This window comes from Lycium ferocissimum, chromosome 10 (genome assembly GCF_029784015.1).
Source record: "Lycium ferocissimum isolate CSIRO_LF1 chromosome 10, AGI_CSIRO_Lferr_CH_V1, whole genome shotgun sequence".
In the NCBI taxonomy this organism is placed as follows: domain Eukaryota; kingdom Viridiplantae; phylum Streptophyta; class Magnoliopsida; order Solanales; family Solanaceae; genus Lycium; species Lycium ferocissimum.
The window spans coordinates 14,808,555-14,827,723 of NC_081351.1; the positions used below are offsets into that span (position 1 = coordinate 14,808,555).

Here is a 19,169-nt window from a genome sequence, read left to right on the forward strand (position 1 = left end):
CCGATATACTCGTACGTCCGCTCCGATTGCGGGGTTTGTCCGGCACGTCCGCATGCCCTCTGTACCCGTCCGATTCTCTCACGATTTCGTCCGTTATGCTTCCGTACTTATGTTTACGATTAAGGTCCGTCGTTACGTCCGTATTCGCCGAGTACGATTACGGTTCTCGTTAGTCCTACTTCGTACTTTAGTTTTGATTATGTTTTGTTTATAATTTTTACGGCTTTACATACTCGGACATTTTCCGTGCGACCCCCTCGTTCTTCGGGGCCGCGTTTCATGCCGCGTTGTGTACCCACATACGAGTTGAAGATGTTCCGTATGATTGGCGAGCTCCAATTCCTTCTCCGGAGCACCGCCGAGTCCGAGTACGTACGTTGTGTCTTCCGGACGGTACTAGAGACTTTGCGAACGTGGTGTGGGTATAGTGTGTGTCGATTGTGTGAGCGGCTCCAAACCGATTTGTCAATTTGGGTTTGTAATAAAGTTTGTATAATTACAGATTATGTCAAGCTAGAAAGCTTTATTATGTATTTTATGACTAATCAGTTAGAGATTTGGAAAAAAAAATTTTACATGTGCGATAAAGGTCTGCGGGTTCGCTCGGCCTTAAATCGAGGTCGGGTGCCCATCACGTCCCTCGGAAATTGGGGCGTGACACAACTGAATTAAAAACATTGCATACACATGTAGTATGAAATTTTTTGGGTTGATCGGGAAAATTCTAGTAGCCAACATGTCAGCACACTTAGTCATGGAAGAAACGTTATCAAATGTGACAGTTAAAACTTTATCAAGAAGACCATATAAATGCAAAATGCCATGAACATTTGTACTTATATAACAACCTGTTTTTTTTTTTTTTCTCATCAACATATTTTTAACCAATAATATGTTTTTGCATATTCCAGCTATGATCAACCTAATGTGTTGTAATACATAAATAATCATTGTCATTAATACTGTGGCCTATAGTAGAAGTGATAGACACCCTACAATCTAAGTGGTAAAATACACAACATATATATACTGATAATAATCACCTTGAAATTTATAAATATCTGATCTAACAATGGATCTAGGAATACCTTAAAAAGCAGGCTTACATGTGTTTTGAATATAATGCACAAAATCGGGGTTAGAAGGAAAACTAAAGCTAAGCCATAGATCGCGATCATTTTAGCTAGTTCTTAGCTATATCTATCTTTGTTATACGGACTTGTTGTGACAGCGGGGTTAGAAAGACTTAACGTTTGTTGGACCATATTAGGATCCCCAGAAGATCCAGTAGGAGCGAGACTAGTAGCGCGCGGATCCGGGTCAAAGCCATCTTCTATTCTAGCTTGTAAATATGGCAGTCCAACACATTTTTTCAAGTGTCTAGCTAAACAACATGTCCCTCCTGCCCCTCTGCTGGATCCGTGTTTTAATCATTTTTTAAATTTGGTTTAAATGGCACAAGTTTTATCTTCACTACTAGTCATGAATTTCCATACAATACTAGTTCTAGGACATTTCACCTTAGTCTTACCCCGAGTAGGAGGTTTAGGGAGAAGACCAGCTCCAGACTGAAACTGAGTCTGAGTTGGAACTTTGGAAACGAGACTAGTAGGTGTATCATCTAATTCCTCTCCTTCTTCTTCTTCTTCTTCTCCCTCATCAAAATTTTCAAAATGTTCAAAATCAAAATTACCATAAGCTTTTTCTAATATTCCGTTATCGAATTGAACTTGGGGATTAATAGCATGAAAGCTGGGGGGGGGGGGGGGGAGGAGGGAGGGGTGGTTGTTAAATTCAGTTTCATCAGCATGAGTAAAATCTTCCTTATTTTTTTTAACTCTTATTTTAATTTTACTAGAACTATCACATTTAAGTCTACTACTAGTAGTACCTGTATCACTAAAATGGATAGTCATACCCGTAAATTTTTTAGGAGACATAGTTTTTAAAATATAATAAAATAAAGTATAAAAATTAATTGAAATAAAATTAATCAAAGAGGCAAATTAAATGCGAGAATTATTAAAGGGATGTAACGAGTGCACCAAATATCTACATAAAAGCATACGTAACCATAAGCCGTAAATAAACGTTGAAGCTTTAAAGTTGCTCCAAATATCGGCCAATTCACAAAAATAAAATTATAGGACTTGGAAGATTAGCAAATTATAGAGAGAGAAAATGAGAGAATTGTGTGAAAATGAATAAGGTTGGAGGGGTATTTATAGATTAGGAATCGGGTCAAAATGTAATTTAATAAAATTTGGGATTACCCAAAGGCTAGATTTTTTTTTTTTTTAAAAAAACATAATTAATTTCACTGAAACTGAGCGGGACTCGACCTGATCGGTCCCGGACCAAGGGCCCACCTCATCCCTACCCCCTAACCCCCTGTCCACATCCCCTCCCCTTAATCGGGATGGAACCAGGACGACTAGGCCCCCATGCCACCCATACTTTAGACCAGTGTTCTAAAGTTCAAAACTGCTATATTTAAACTTCAAATTAAATAACTAATCTTTAAGTAACTGTTGCACCTGAACTTCAGATTAATGTAGCACTAGTGGTTTGAAGTTTAATCTAATATTTGTACTAAACTTAAAATAGAAAAGCAAGGACTACAAGAAGTAGGAAAACAGTATCTAAACATTGGTTTCACTCATTACAACCCCACGACAAAAGTTTCAAAATCAATTCGTGCAACTGAAAAATCCAAAATTTAGGATCCTTTCAGATCTGTTTGTTGAAGGTTATAAAAGAGAGCTTCAACAAAGTAGAAGAATATGCGTCATGAGAAAAGTGGGGTTTGTCTTCAGATAACATTCCGTGGCAACGGTTTTTTTATTGTTTAAAGATGGATGTTTTTTAATTCTTGTTGGTGATTTTTGGTCCTTCACAGATTTTTTTTTAGTTTTATGATCTTTTTACAGGAGACCTTCATTTTTGTTTACATATAAGAGATCTGAAAAAACTACCTAATAGATCTGAAAAAGACATTTTCTTCTATTTAAATTGTAAGAGGCCAAGAGATCTTATTTTCATTTCTACACTATTTTGTGGGGAGAAATAGTTATTTGACCCTTTATAATTTTTTTTTTTTAGTTTTATTACCCTTTTACAAGAGATTTTCATTTTTACACATAAGAGATCTGAAAAAGTCTTTTTCTTCTATTCAAATTGTAAGAGGCCAAAAAATCTTATTTCCCATGGGATGGTTCTTTCCTTTTAAGATTAAGGGGACTCGGGGAGAAAAAAAAGGAAAGACAAGTCTTCTTTTAGAGAAATTCTGGTTAAGTTCCTCTGATGATGATGATGATGATGATTCTACCCATGAAAGTTTTTGGTAAGAGAGTGGAAATGTGAGGCATACATTGAATGTGCAATTAATTCTGAAAAAATGGAATTAAACATTAGAAGAGTCATTAGCCACTCAATGGGGAGAACTGGTTTTTGGCCCTTTTACACTTTTTTTTTTTTTTTAAGTTCTATGACCCTTTTACCAGAGATCTTTATTTTTTACACATAGGAGATCTGAAAAAAACACATAAGAGATCTGAAAAAGACATTTTCTTCTATTCAAATTGTAAGAGGCCAAGAAATCTCATTTCCACCTCAATTTAAGCGAGACACACATAATTTGTCATATCATCATGAAGCTAGGAGACACAATATTTTTCTAAGTAAAAGTGTTTAGATGGTCATTGTGAAAGTTGAAATGTCTAATTAACAAAAAAACGATGCCAAATTTAAAGAGCTATCTAGGTATTTATCCAAATTAAAAAGTATATATTAGGCCATATACATAAATAATCGCTCAAACTTGGCATAATTTGTGATCAGTTACACATAGGTAGAGCTGTCAATATGGGCTTGGCCCGTGAGGTCGGCCCAACCCAACCCTTCATTTAAGTAGGGTTGGGTTAGGATTTTTTTGGCCCATATAGAAGTGAGGCTCAAAAGCCTACCTCTTGGCGCGTACAGGGTTGGGGCGGGGGTAGAAAAGTTAATAATAAATTAATTAATTTTTTAAAAAATATAAGTAAATTAAACAAAAAGATAAAAAGTAATGATAAAAAAAGAATGTACTTACTACTAAGTAGTAAATTAGAAACTAGAGTAATATTTTTTAGTATTAGAATTTATATTATGTTTAATTTCTTTTGAACGTAATCTGAATTAGTGATCAAAAATAATAATTTATATTTGTTCTCTTAAATTTTTTTCTTCTATGATATGAATTTGCGCAAGAATGGTGTGATAGAAGATTCTATTTCATATTGCAAAAGTTTCATGTTCAAATTGTACCAAAAATCACTTAGAAAATGCTATTTCGGAAGACGAAAAAACTTAAAAGGCGCCTTCCTAACCCTTTCTACCCGCTTAGGGCTGGGTTGGGCTACCATTTTGCAGGCCCTTCAATTAAAAGGGTCAGCCCGTCCTAGCTCATTTAATTCTTTGGCCCTTTAGGGCTGGGTAGGGTTGGGCTGGGCCAGCCCATATTGACACCTCTACACATAGGGGTGTCAAATGGTCGGGTTGGGCTGAAATTGGCCCAATTAAAATGGGCTGAGGTAATATATGAGTTGGGCTAACATTGATTCAAAAGTTACTTGGGCTGAAATGAGCGTAAAATGGGTTGGGTTATGACCCGCCTAACTTGACCCAGTTTTTTTGAAGGGTCCATTTTCTAGAAATACATTTTTCATGAAATTTTTTTAATCCTGAAAAATCTTTCGTGGAAAATACCTTTGAGAAAAATATTTTTCTTGAAAAATATTTTCTTTTCATATCAAACACAACACAAACTTATAAGATATATGATACAAGAAAAGTGTATAGATAAAAAAAAAAAATTAAAGTAAATCTCAAGTAATAAACCCAAATTTAAGTACATCTTAAAAGCGGGCTAGAATTGAGCTAAGTTGGAGATCACTTTAAAATGGGTTGTGTTGGGTTGGGCTAAAATCAACCCAATATGAAATTATCTTGAGCTCAACCCATAAAATTTTGGGAAAAGGGCAAAAATGGCCGACCGGTGACACTAATCCCACCCGATGGCCTAAGTTTCCCCAAACCCAATTTGTAGCCCAGCCAACCCATTTACCACCAAAAAAAGAAAAAGATCTTTTGTGGCGACTAAAGTCGCCGCTAAAAGTAGTAACTAAAAGTTCGTTGCAAAAAAAAAAGGACTTATTGTGGCAACTTTAGTCCCCACTAAAGGTCAAATATGTATAGAAAATGTATCGAAAATGTATCATACGTATAAAAATGTATCATTATTGTATAGAATATGTATCCCTACCGTACATGTATAGAAAATGTACCATAGGTTTGTATCATTATTGTGTAATTTGTGTATAATAAATGTATCATCAATGTATACTCACTAATCATACATCTATTACACATTACTATGTACATTATACATTGATTATACACTAATGATTCACATATTATACATATTCTATACATAAGTATAGAAAATGTATCGTTGTTGTATAATTTATGTATAAACTGTACCATTCTTGTATATAAAGTATATCATACGTCTAGATAATGTATCATACATATACAATATATAAAATGTATCATTCTTATATAGAAAGTGTATATAGACTATATCATTCTTGTATAGAAAGTGTATCATACGTATAAAAAATGTATCATACATATACAGTACTGATACATATTCTATATAACATTGATTATATCCCAAAACATGTATAATATGTGTATAATAAATGTATAATCAACGTATACTTACAAATTATACATATATTATACATGTTTTGGGATATTTCTTAAAAGCTCAATCACTGTATAAGTATACACATATTATACATGTTTTGAAATATTTTTCGAAGGCTCAATATGAATTTGGTTCTTTAGTGGTGACTTTTTGATCTTTAGTTGCCACTAAAAAGTCTGATTTTTCTGTAGCAAGCCTTTAGTGATGACTCTTTTTAGTCGCCACAAAAAGTCTGATTTAAAAAAAAAAAATGTGTTTGGGCTTTTAATTTAAAAGGCTAGCGCGTGGGATTACTTTGGGCCGAAAGGCCAGTTCACGGTATTAGGCCCAAATGTGGGCCAAACGTGGGATTACTTTGGGCCAAAAGGGCATTGTGTGTTCTTTTCCCTAAAATTTTAGGTGAGTTGAGTCGGCCATTATCTTTTGGGCTATATTTGACCCCTAGTTACACACTTCAATTTTACTAGCATCATATAGACAACTCAACTAAGTAAGGATATGTCTCGTGTATACAGAAGTGTAGCATTGCATAAAGCGCTTTTGACACTCAATTTTAAGTGCCAAAATGACTTAAAATGAGCTGACATGACTTTTTTTCTTTTGAAATTCTTGTGACATAAATTCAACACATTTCTTCAGTCAACCATCAATCGATTGCACCACCACTATTCACATAATCATCGAATTCACCACGCACCACCATCGCAACTTCGTCGACATCATGAACAACCCAAAAAGTTATGCAACTTTGAGTAAGTTACACCACTTGCATATTCCACTCACCAAATCCATTCATCGGCATCTCTCCCACCAATTAAGCCTTATGTTTTCATCATTACTTCTTCCGGTCTACAATAAGTGTCTTTTTGACATTTTTATTTTGATCCAACATAAGTGTCGGTATCAATTATTTTCTTTCAAATTTACCCGATTTAGATAAGTGAATTTTTATGTAATCAAGAAACTATATAAATAGGTATCATTTAATTGAGGGTAGGTTTATCAAAATACCTATTTTTTCTTTCTTTCTAGAAGTTAGCATTTTTTAAGGGATATGCAAAGGACAAAAGAATACTTATTATGGATCGGAGGGAGTATTAGTTTGGGTGTGCACCAATACGGCTCAGGGGGGGGGGGGGTGAAAGTACACTTTTGGCGATCTAATATGAAGAGAAACCTTGAAAGAGTGAAAAAAAACTATTCTATAGAAATTCTAGATTATTTTATGTACTATATGGTAATCATAATAACTTTGGTATTTTGTGACATGACTAATTCTTATGCGGAAGCTATATCATTCTTTGGAGTGTTACAACATATATATTCACTATTTTCTTTCGCTATTAAGCGATGTAAAGTTTTAAAAGATATACCTAGCCTAACTTTTAAATCATCGTCACAAGCACGTCAAAAGAGTAGTACTAAAAGTACTAAAGTAATAAAATATCAAACTCCACAAATAAGAATGCTGTAGTGAAATTATTAGAGGTTACTGAGGATTCAAAAATGAAAAGTGAAGCTAATTATTTAGTAACATATGAGCTTGAAAATTTTGAGTTTTTATTGAGTATGACTATTTGGCATGATATATTGTTTATTGTCAATTCCGTTAGTAAAAATTTGCAATCAAAGAATATACATATGGATGTTGCCATAAATCAACTAAGAGGTTTGATTTCTTTTTAAAAAGAAATTAGAGAAGGGTTTGCAACTTTTATGATTTCTGCTAAGAAATTGCATTAGTAGAAGATTAGAAGTTAACTCTTGTTATTAATGATCATATCATCACTATCAACTGAGAAATCTAAGGTATTTAAAAGACTTTTTCGAATATGATCTTCATATGTGCTTTCCTAGTAGTTTCTGCTGTTTGTAACAGAGAGATAAATAAGGGTCAAGCATAGATATAATTCTGTGATAATTCGTTGCTAAATAAAATTAGCAAGGGATTATATTGTTTAGCTACAAAATTTATCGGTTGCTAATTTTTTTTTTTAGTAGTGTGTTAGCTACTTTCATCGCAAAAATTAATTGTTCTCCTCTTTGTTGTTGTCATTCTTACTATTTCTTGGATGGCCGAAGCAGGCGATCCAGATATCATGACCAACTTCATTGTTCCTGAAAATGGGACAGGAGACATAATAGATGAGAATATTTCTTCACCTTCACGGGTAGGGGTGTCAAATGGACAGGTTGAGTTGAAGTTGTGTAGGTTAAAATAAGTTGAGTTAATATATGGACGGGTCAATAAAAGTTAATTGGGCTAAAATGGGTTGACCGAAAACACTGATCATAACCTAATCCGCCCAATTCTTACTAAGTTTTAACGGGCCATTTGCACTTTTGTCCCTATTTTTTGTTGGTCTTTAATTTTTGTCCCTCAAGACATTTTTTTTTTTTGTTGGGCATAAGTTTATATTTTCTGATCATAATATTCCACAAATTTTGCCCCGCGCTTAAAGAAGCACTTATGCGCCCGCTAGGCTAAGTTTGATTTTGAAAAGTAAAAATTAAAGACCAGCCCATTTGAAGGGAAAAAAAAGAAGTAGAAACCTGCCCATTTGAAAGGCAAAAAGTAATGACCAACCCATTTGAAGGGCAAACGTGCAATTTCTTGGAGAACTTTCACAAGTACAACTTTTATAGAAGTAAATTATACAGACTACAACTACTTTCAATATTACATATTGTACAACTTATATGGTATACTTTAATAGCTATCAATCCACCCTCAATTATGACTATTCCCAAAATCTTGAATTAATAAATGGTAACATATTAAACGTAGTTACTCCTTTCTAATATCCCTCTCTCTCTCCAAGGCTATTGTGGGGCCACACTGTGTAGGAAAGAAAAGGCAAGTCTTTATTAATATACATTTTCTAATTTAAAAATGACCTTTATTATAAATACATTCTTTTCAAACTAAAAATTGTAGATATATAGGGAATATTTGCAAATAAATATCTATTATAAACCCTACTTAAAAAATAGTTCCCCCCCCCCCCCCCAAACAAAAAAAATCACATGCATAGGGTTGTTAGCTCATTTTGAATTTATTCTTTCCCCTCCTTTTGATTTTTATTCTTTTACTTTTCACTTTAATGCAATTATCTTTTTGTGACTAAAAGAAAATGTTGGAATTTTTTGAATGCATTACTGTTAAGAAAGTTCATGAATATTCATATTAATTCATAACTTTTATTCACACTTCAACGTGAAAATTATTCTTGTAACTTTTCTATCATCAAAAATAATATATGAAGTATATTGTAATATTATATACGGTTTATAATATCAAGCATATTGTATTAATGTATACATTATATAATATTAAGTATATTATACAACATATAACATTGCATAATATTAATTATTGTGCTATTGTATACATTATATAATATTAAGCATACTAGATGCAACATTTAATATTGATATACCAACTATTTTAATGAAATAAAATACATATATAAACACACACACACACATGTACAATAAAAAAAGTTATAAGAATATTTCTTTATGCTGAAGTAATGATTAATGTATGTTCATGCATTTTTCTTAATATTACTATATTCAAATAATTTCTTTTAGTCATAAAAAATAATTGCATCAAATGAAAACTAAACGAATAAAAATAAAGGGAAGGAAACGAAAAAGAATCTTTCCAAACGATTAGATGTCAGATTTAGAGGTCTATTAAAAATAGTATTCATCTAATTTTGTTTTATTTGGAAAAAGTTACATTAATTCTCTCATGTCCTCTCCATATTTGAAAGAAAGAGAAAGTAAAAAGTATATGCATTAATTGTAGTAACCTAAAAATGTGTTACAAAGACACTTAGAATCTAAAAAGTTGTAATCTATGTAAATAAATTGAAGTAAATTGTATTTGTGTAATTTTTTGAAAGTAGTTGTAATGTTTTTAAATAACTTTTCAAAAACTTGTATTCGTGTGACTTCCCCCAATTTCTTCAGTTTTAATTGCTTTGTTTGTTCTTTTATAAAATTTTAAGTACCTAATAATTATTATTTTTCTTTGTTATGACTATATATAACATACCAACTAAAAAGTATATAACATACCAACTAAAAAACTATCTTTTTAAATATACTTTAATAAGGTTTTTATGGGTTAATTTGGGCTATATATTAACTTAATTTGAGCTATAAATCAACCCAATTTTTAGATGGTTTGAACTAATAAATGACCCGGTCGGATTTCGTGGAGTAATTTTAACACCCCTAAGTACAATGTTGATTGGAAAAAATCGGCTACAACTGTTTCAGCATTTATAGCTCCAATACTGAAACTGTGTCGCTTCCAATAAGTTTGTTCCCTAATGGTGGTGATGATCAGATTCTGGCTGTCATTCAAGACTGATGTTGCTACCATTCAGAAGATCAAGGATGCTCTCTCATCCTAGACTACATATGATAAAGTTGATACTCTTCCTTAAGTCCTTATCCTTCAATTTTGGGTAATTTGTAATTTCTATCTCTAATGTATGCGCTCTTTTGTGACTTCAGTCTTTTCCTATATTTTTTAATAATTTGCACCATAATCTCTTTGCTTTATTATAAATCCATAGAAAAGTTACTTTCTTCAATAATTTACGAAGGGCAAAAGACTACAAGAGATCGTCTCAACTAATTCTTTCAAGAATCACATACCCTTTTTGCTTCATTGATCAAAAAATAGCTTCAGTAAGAATCAATTACATTACAACATAATACATGAAAACATAAAAAAGAATTCATACAAGAAAAACAGTACAACAATACTCAAAATTCAAATGCCAAAGAATCATTAAAGGACGAGTCTCCTTGACTCACTCCCTCCCACACCAAAGAAAAATTATACATTTAGCAAATAAGTTATCAAGAATAAATTATCATAAAACACTTGTTCTAATTGATGATCCCTAAAACGAATGGCTTCTTATTCACAGCCCTACATGATTTCCTCACTTCTCCTTGTGCATCAGTGAGTACTTCAACTCTACCCAATTTCACCATAGCCTCTCCAAACTTAGTATCAAAATCAGCCCCTTTGACAATATCTTTTGTCAATGGATCCAATGCTATTTGCTGATCAATTTGAAGAACCCCATTTCCCCTTTGAATTTGCTGAAAAAATGAGTTATCTACCAGAGATGGAGTCATCACATCAAGAGGAACAATGTTGTCAAAGGATGAACCTCTAGGACATTTCATTCTTAAACCAAACAATAGCCATTTGCTCATGGTTGGATCAGGACCACCTGTATTGTTGAAGTTGTATAACCTATCTTGGAAGAGTGAGCAGTGAGTAATTCCAACAGTGTGGCCACCTGGAATTGGCAACCACATATTAATTCTTTGAAAATAAAGAAGCAACTGTCAATAAAATTGAATGAAAATCATCAGAGGTCAGAGTTTAATCCAGTAGAATAAAAATACATTAGGTAATTTCTTCCAATCTGCCTAAGTCTTGGTGGTCAAAGTTACTTAGTGACACATTGATGGTTGGGAGGTAGCAGGTACTCACAGAGGCAGAACACCAATAGATTTACAGGTTTGATAGAACCCAGTAATTTTGGCTCAAACCCTGTATTTGTGTTTAACAATTCATTTAAACAAAAAGATTTGTGGTTCAGAAGCCATAAATTAAAAATTCTGGTTCCAACTCTGAATTCTCAATAAAACAATCAGGGTACATACAAGTTGACTTAAATACCACCGTTATGAAAAAAGATGCAGAAAAAGACGAAGCATTGAAGATTAAAGAACGTTAAAAAAAGAAAACATCTAAAGGTGTGGCCTAACAGCCACTAAAATGAGATGTAAATTACGGGAAACCGTGGTTCAAATCTTAGTAGAAATAAAGATACAAGGTCAATTTTTTCATTTATTTAAGATTTAGTGGATAGAGTTACTTGATATCCGCCCTGGTGAGAGGTAGTAAGTATGTGATAAAATAATTGAGATGTGTATAAATTAATCCGAATACCAACTTTATTAAATAAATGCAGAATAAAACGAAGGATTGTAATATGAAAAATTACCTAGAAGATAAACCATGTCTGTTGGGGTAAGCTTTTTGATGGCAAAAGTATTGATGGAATCTGCGACTGAAATGGAAGGACCAGGAAGATTCACATTTGATGCAAAGGAAACATTCCCATCCCTTCGTCCTGTTTCTACATTGTACCATTTTCCTCCACTCTGTCACATTTTATAACCAAAACTATATTAGGATACATGTCACAAGTTAAAATTTCAAATTATTTACTTTCTTTTCCAAATTATTTTATGAGATTTGTTGTAAACAGTTGTTATTATTACATATAAAAATATTATACACTATAAGTGTACTGATTTTGTAAAATCTTAGGAAGATAGAAAGTCTCAAATTAGGGTTTGCCCCGAATTTACTAGTATCTTCTTTGGATTTTATCATAGTTGTGTTTTACTTCAAAAAGGAAAATCAGGAAAATACTTTTGACATCTATAATTTGAGGATCTTTCCTTCACATAACAACATAATAGCATACACGATGTAGTTATTAAAAGAGTCTTCTTTATATGTGATTATTTTCTCGACAATTTTTATTCTTATAAAGCAACATTCCATTTTTAGTATACTTCTATTTATTGTTTGATTTATCATCATTCAAGCTATGAAATTGTTAGCTTCTGCATGACATCCCGCAGGTATTTTGATTCCAACAGGGCTGAAGTGATAATGAAGAAGATATAGATGAGTGTAATGATGAAATAAAATGTAGTTTACCAAGAGGACAGCATCTCTAGTTGCCATTGAAATAATGTCAGCACAAGAGACCAGGCCTTGGCATTCTGCTTCTAAAGCATCTTTAATAGCATCAATGAGTTCATATCCCCTGACACTTTTATTAGCGATTGCTTTTTTCTCACTGTTGCCTCCATCCAATAGAATTGATGCATCACAACCCTATTCGTCACGTACACAACAAAAACATTAGCCTATTCCAAGGTAATAGAAAAATTGTAGCACAAATATTTCACAAAGAGCAAAGGACTTCTTCTTTTTACCTATGTAAGCATGGCTGCTTGAGCACAATAAGAAAAGCCAACAGGAAACTATAGTTGGCAATTTTTAAAAATATTATACTATGTCGAAACTCATTGTCACAAAGAAATTTTCTCGGTGTTTAATTTTGCGAGACACTCTTTCTTTCCTGTCTATTTCAAAAAGAATGATAATATCTTTTTCTGCATTTAAAAACAATTTAAAACATTAAACTTTTCATTTTACCCTTAATAATGTGATTTTATAAGTACAAAAATGTCATTACATGCATGTTCAAAGCACATTCTAGTATGTTTTCTTTCTTCATTAAGCTTCGTGTCCAATCAAACAGCTTCACATAAAATGAGACGAAAAGGATAGTCATGAATATACTGATATGCTACTTTAAGATTCTGCATCCGCCTTTGGTATGGTAGTAAGCTAAAAGATGATGAAGAAGAAAGTGCAAAATTAAAATGCATATATAGGTAGTTTCTTACATGAACAAAGCAATCATGGAATTGCATACGAAGAAGAGCAGCTGCAATAGTCTTATCCTTTGTAAAAAACCATGTTTTTACAACCCTTCGAACAATACCTTCAACATCTGTCTGCCCACATTTTCCTTTGTAGAATCCAACTCTGAGTTCCCCATAACACTGGCCAGAAAATACGACCAAAAATAACACGACCACTAGTGCCTTTGCCTTCGACATTTTTAGCAATTTTTTTTTTTTTTTTTTTTTTTTTTGGGTTGCCTTTTCTCAAATTAATGTGGATGAAAGAAAACACATTTCTGATCCTATTTATATAATATTCTGGTAAGGATACGTACTAAGATATTGAAGCATGAAATCAAACTGTGCATGCTCTGCACGACCATTTCTAAGCGATTGTGATAACGTGCCTTCAAGTTCTTGAAGTAAAATGAATAGTATATTATAGTCGAAGAATGCCGCTTATGACTTAACATAGTATTATTAATACTCCTTCCATCCCAATTTATGAGGCACCATTTGAATTTCGAGAGTCAAACAATTTTTTCGTAGGCCTTTTAAATATTTTGAATTCTCAATTATTGTTACTTGTAATATTTTTTACTTCGTTTTCAAGAATGTAGATTATATTTCAAGTAACTTAAAGATTCCTTCTGCGAATTCACGATTAAAATTAAAAAACTAAGTTTGACGGTCGAAATCCGGAGAGTGTCACATCAATTGTGAGAGGATATATATGAGTAATAATAATAATTATAGAAAATACTATCATTGAAGAAAAGAAATCACAAGGAAGATACATGGATGCGCTTCCCATGTCAATTACTTGGAAAGACATGTAGTTTTATATTATTTTAATTAAGACTCCTATAATTTTTTTTTTTTATCATATCTATGATTTGATTCGTTTTCTGGTATTATTTACTTTGATGTACAGTATAATAGTGTCATCCGTTCTAAACCTTAGCTCCTCTCCTCTGATGCTCTTGCTGTCCACTACTTTTGGTTTTGCTTCTCTGTGACAAAAGAAATAAAATATTATGAGAATGGCTTGAAGAGAAGTCATTGAAATATAGGGGGTTAAATTTAAGAATAATTAACTCAATTAACAGCTCATATTAACTATAAACTCAAAATTAACCTATTTTTATTTTTGTAACTCGTTTTAAACAATTTCCACACCTTGTTTACTGTTTTTAGCCCATTTACTCTTCCCCTTACACATTACCTCCAGCTCACTTTTGGCTCTGCACCGTGCACATCTCTATTATCTGTATACTAATAAAGTGTTTTTCTTCTTCTTTTTCTTCTTCTTGTTTCTATTTCTATTTTGTAAGATTAAAAACCTGCAAATTTTGATATGCTTTCACACAATCGGGAGAATGTTTATTGTTGAATCTTCTCTTGAGTAGAGAACTTTTCATATTCCTATAAAATCGACTATAACTATGGATGGTGGGCCGTGTGAAAATTTTGCACAAAGCTAAGCATATGGGTTTTGCCTGTTCAATATGAAAGGAGGCTTTCATGGTCTACGTGAGGTGTTAATTTATTTATAATCAAAATACCTTTGAGTTCCAATTCGGATTGCTTTCGTTTGTTGGTCTACTTTATTTTTTTCTTTCTATTTTCTTGCTTTTTCTGGTGCATATTGAGTATAATTTGTGTATAATAAATGTATAATCAGTGTATAATGCATATACACTTATTATACGCATATTATGCAGTAATTATACATCAGTTATATATATTGCATATCAAGTGTATAATGGGTTCAAACTGATTTAGATGTTGATATTTTAGAGATCCTCTAAATCCAATTGTTTATCTTGGTTTTTTTTTTTGATAATTTTACAGTGGAGTTTCTGTTATTTTACACATTTTACTAAAATCAACTTAAATTTTGAAGAAAACAAAAAACTTGAGTCTTGGCTTCAATGGCAGAATGATTAAAGAACCAAAAACACTTGTTTTGGGGTGAGAAAGGAAAAAGGCTTCTAGAAAGAAAATAGAATGTATTTGGAGGAATTTAGCGTTAAATGAAGGCCCGTCACGGAGAGGTAAAACTTTGTGGCTATTTATTATTTACCAAAGTTTATGGCTATGCGAGTGTACATAAATATATTGGTAGCTATTTGTGTCTTTTTCCCTTAATTTAACATAGTCCCTATCGTTTTGTTCATTATAATAATAAAGTCACAAAACTACATTTTTGTCCATTAAAATGACTAGAGCAATTCGCACGATTGGCCCTATCTTGGGGTGGTCTTTAATTTTGCCCCTCAAATTGTTGGTCTTTAGTTTTTCCCCTTTAGCACTTTAAGTAATAAAAAAGTGCCTGAAAATACCTTTGACATTCTGAGTTCGAACCCTAGCAGATTAAAAAAAATAGTAATAATTTCGCAAGGTAAAGTCTTGTAACAAACTATCTTTTTTTTTATTGGAGTAAAGTTACATAGAAAGTATGCCTTGTCTGGCATAAATCTGTAGAAATTAATTTATCCTACAGAATAATGCCACAAGACTAGTTTCTATGTAAAGTATGTTGTATCCGGTATACTTCTGTCCGGGATAGCTCTGTAGGCTTCTCCATAAACACTTCACGATCCAATTCTCCATAAAGAAAAGCTTTCTTTACATCAAGCTGCCATAACTTTTAGTTCTTAGATGCTGTAATAGAAAAAATGGTTCTTATTGTTACCATTTTTGCAACTGGACTGAATGTTTCCTCATAATCCAGGCCATAACTTTGAGAGAAATCATGTGCGAACGCTGAGCTTTGTATTTATCGGCAACCCCATCTTAGTTTTTCTTCACGATAAACTCATTTGCAATGTGATAAGTTCACAATTCTCTGGTTTCGACACCAACTCTCACGTTTGATTGTTGTTCAAAGCGTCAATTTCTTCTTGCATAGCTGCTTCTGACTTTGGATGACCTTTGGGCTTTGGCTTCTTCAAAGCTCATTGGTTCCTCATCCAATCTCCTGTGAAGAAGCATGAAGTAACTAAGCAATTATTCAGTTGTACCTCATAATCTCTGAAGTAACTTGTTAATAGAAAATAGAATAGACAAGAATGTTATTTGCTTTTCACTGGAACTCTCCTTTCTCTCTACAATTGATACGCTGAGCGTATAAATACACAGAACAGTGACTTTTTTACTCCTAAAATAACTCTAATAACTTACTAAGAGTCCTATCTAAATCAACTAAAAATCTGATATCATTCCTAAAAAATAGGAATTTATTTGACTCAGCAAAATTAAACAAATGTAAGTAAAACAGTAAAAGGAAAACATGAAGATGCACTAATTTTTAACATTGTTGTTGTTGTTGTTGTTATTATTAAATTAATTATAATAGTAAATTTATTAAATGTGTGAAAATGGGGAGAAGAGCTTATCGACGATGAAAACAGAGGCTCATGTATGTATTAACATTGTCATGGATGTTGTGGTCTTGGTTTGGGGGAGATAGCATAGTGTCTTTTCTGGTTTTCCTTTTGTCGGATTTCGACTCATAACTTGGTTCAATGGTTGAATATTTATAGGGTCATTGCAGAACTTGGTTTGATTCTCGGCTTCCTTAGCTACAACAGACCCTACATTTTCATCTTCTTGAGTGAATAGTTTCAAATCAACTGATGAAGCACAACAATGACTGAAATAGGATATATACTGGGAATAATCCTCTTGGGTGTGCTAGTTGATACAATATCAAATGCAGAAAGAAACAAAAAGAAACTAAAAGATAAAAGGTAGACATAATAATGGAGATAATTGCAAGCAAAGGTTGTATTGATACAATATTGAAATGCAGCAACAAGGAACTAAGAACAATAAAGTAAAAGAATAGAAGGTAGACACAAGAGTTAGAATCAAAAGCAACCAAAAGCTATATTAAAGCTTAAGACCTCAGTTGAATTAACCAAAACAAACACGTAAACCTATGAAATGGACCTCAAGGGAATTGTACACAATCCCAAGCAACCCACTTTTCCAACATTCATATTCATCAAAATCTTCGCTAATGAAATAACAAGTGTAGTATTTATACTAACTAGGTTAAGAAGACTAATCTAGCTATTATAAAAATACCCTTAATGAAATAAGGGTCTTCCTTGGTCTTCTTTATGGATGATGACTTACATTTAAATACAAAATAGCCTCTTTTCATATATAGCCACCTTCTTCTCCACTTCGGCCTTGACATCCCTATCCGATCCCCATGCTCTTCTCCTTCAACTACTTGAGATTTTTTGTCTTCAAGTAGGTTGAATCCCTCAAATGCCCCCAAAGCTTGCTCCCAATTGTCCATCTTTGCACATATGTCTTGAAGGTCCTCAAGCTCCTTAGCTTGGGTTTGTGTGGAAAGCTTTGACGAAGCTCGGCTTGCATCACTAGTCGACGCCACTGATGCACAAATAAGTGAAAAAAACCCTAACATTGTTCCAATAAATATGAGAAAAGTAAGAAGACAAGCATATTACACCTTGCGAAATGTATAGAATATCAATGAGTAGATTTTAGCTCTAAGTTTAGAATTCACGATTTGAGAAAAACAATGGGTGGTGATAATGTAATCAGAAATGGTGGGTGAGATGGGAAAGGTAGGAGAGAAGTTACGGAGAGTGAGTGAAATATCAAGCAACTGTGTTGCGTCTAAAAGTTTGATATACATGTATTGGTGTATATCTGTTATAAAATGAAAAATATAGCTATGTATGTAATAATTTAATGTCACGACCTAACTCATGGGTCGAGAGGGCACCCACACTAACCCCCCTAGTGGGCGAACCCTTCCCTTATTCAACATTCAAATTAAGCATGCCAAAAGGAATAGAATTATCTAAGCAGTCTCAATATCATATAAGTATATAAGTGCGGAAATACAACAACTACCCAAGGAATCTAGTCAAGTCGCAGTACAAGAGCTACTAAGTAAGTGCATAAGTCTGAATAGTAGAATACACCAAGTCTGAACAATACTGTCTCGATTACAAGGGACATATATCATGATAGAAGAGTTTTTTTGGGTAGCGGATCGGAACATGGCTCACCCTGGAAACTCCAACAGATTGCCTCGGAAAACTCACTCATGAGGGCTTGATGTGGAATCTATAACAACTCTGCACTCAGAAAAGAAGCATCAGTATAAGCAACAAGTACTGGTAGATATCATAGGCCAACAACAATTAGTTCACATATATGAAGAAAGTCAACAGGTAGACATGTAAGCAATCAAGGCATAGCGACAATAATCACGAAACTCTACCGTACAATAGTCACAAGAATCTCAAATCCAGGTCATGCACTTAGGTAGAGTGACGTGCCGTGAAATTACGACACATTCGATGCCAATTGCTTAATCTTTTGTGAATTCTCAAGTACTTTTGATGTCACTTTTTCGTGTTTTTGTGTTGATTTGTAGAATAACAAGTGTTGGAAGCAACATAAGGCAAAAGGAAGCAAACACAAGCCAAATTGGACCAAAACACCACCTACGAGTCGCAGGTAATGCAACATTTGATAACAGAGATATTGAAGAACTGAAGATAGTGGTGCAGCACATGCTAGTACCATATGTGAGTCACATGTGGTGCATGCGAGCCGTACTTCTTGCGCAATGATATCTTGCGCACCACAATGGCAGTATATGCACTATCGCGATGATTTTGGTGCAACTCGGCGATCGGGTTGCACATGCGACACCAGATGCGATTAGCATCAGACGCGAAAGGGTATTTTTGTCCAAAATTTGTTCTCATTTTGGCAAGTCTATAAATAGAATTCTAGGGTTTTGTATTCATTATTCTACACTTTTTGAAGTTGTTTTTTTGTGGAGCTCATTTATTATTGGCGGTTGAAACTTATAAGAGATTCTCCACTT

At 33.2% G+C, this 19,169-nt stretch overlaps 1 protein-coding gene across 1 annotated transcript; it reads right to left on the reverse strand.

Annotated features, from left to right (window-relative positions):
• Positions 1-10,396: 10,396 nt before the first annotated feature.
• Positions 10,397-13,526, reverse strand: LOC132035110 (peroxidase 60-like). Its single transcript, XM_059425419.1, has 4 exons — positions 13,283-13,526; positions 12,525-12,704; positions 11,797-11,956; positions 10,397-11,082 (listed from the first exon to the last, which is right to left on the reverse strand). Exons 1-4 carry the CDS (start codon positions 13,496-13,498, stop codon positions 10,661-10,663), a joined length of 978 nt encoding a protein of 325 aa, XP_059281402.1. The 5' UTR covers positions 13,499-13,526; the 3' UTR covers positions 10,397-10,660.
• Positions 13,527-19,169: the final 5,643 nt, after the last annotated feature.

Excerpts from the sequence above, each read along its gene's own strand:
- LOC132035110 (XM_059425419.1), bottom strand. The coding sequence starts at position 13,498 with ATGTCGAAGGCAAAGGCACTAGTGGTCGTGTTATTTTTGGTCGTATTT. Across the intron at positions 12,705-13,282 it reads TCCATGATTGCTTTGTTCAT|GGTTGTGATGCATCAATTCT; the intron begins GTAAGAAACTAC and ends CGTGACGAATAG. Across the intron at positions 11,957-12,524 it reads CTAGAGATGCTGTCCTCTTG|AGTGGAGGAAAATGGTACAA; the intron begins GTAAACTACATT and ends AAAATGTGACAG.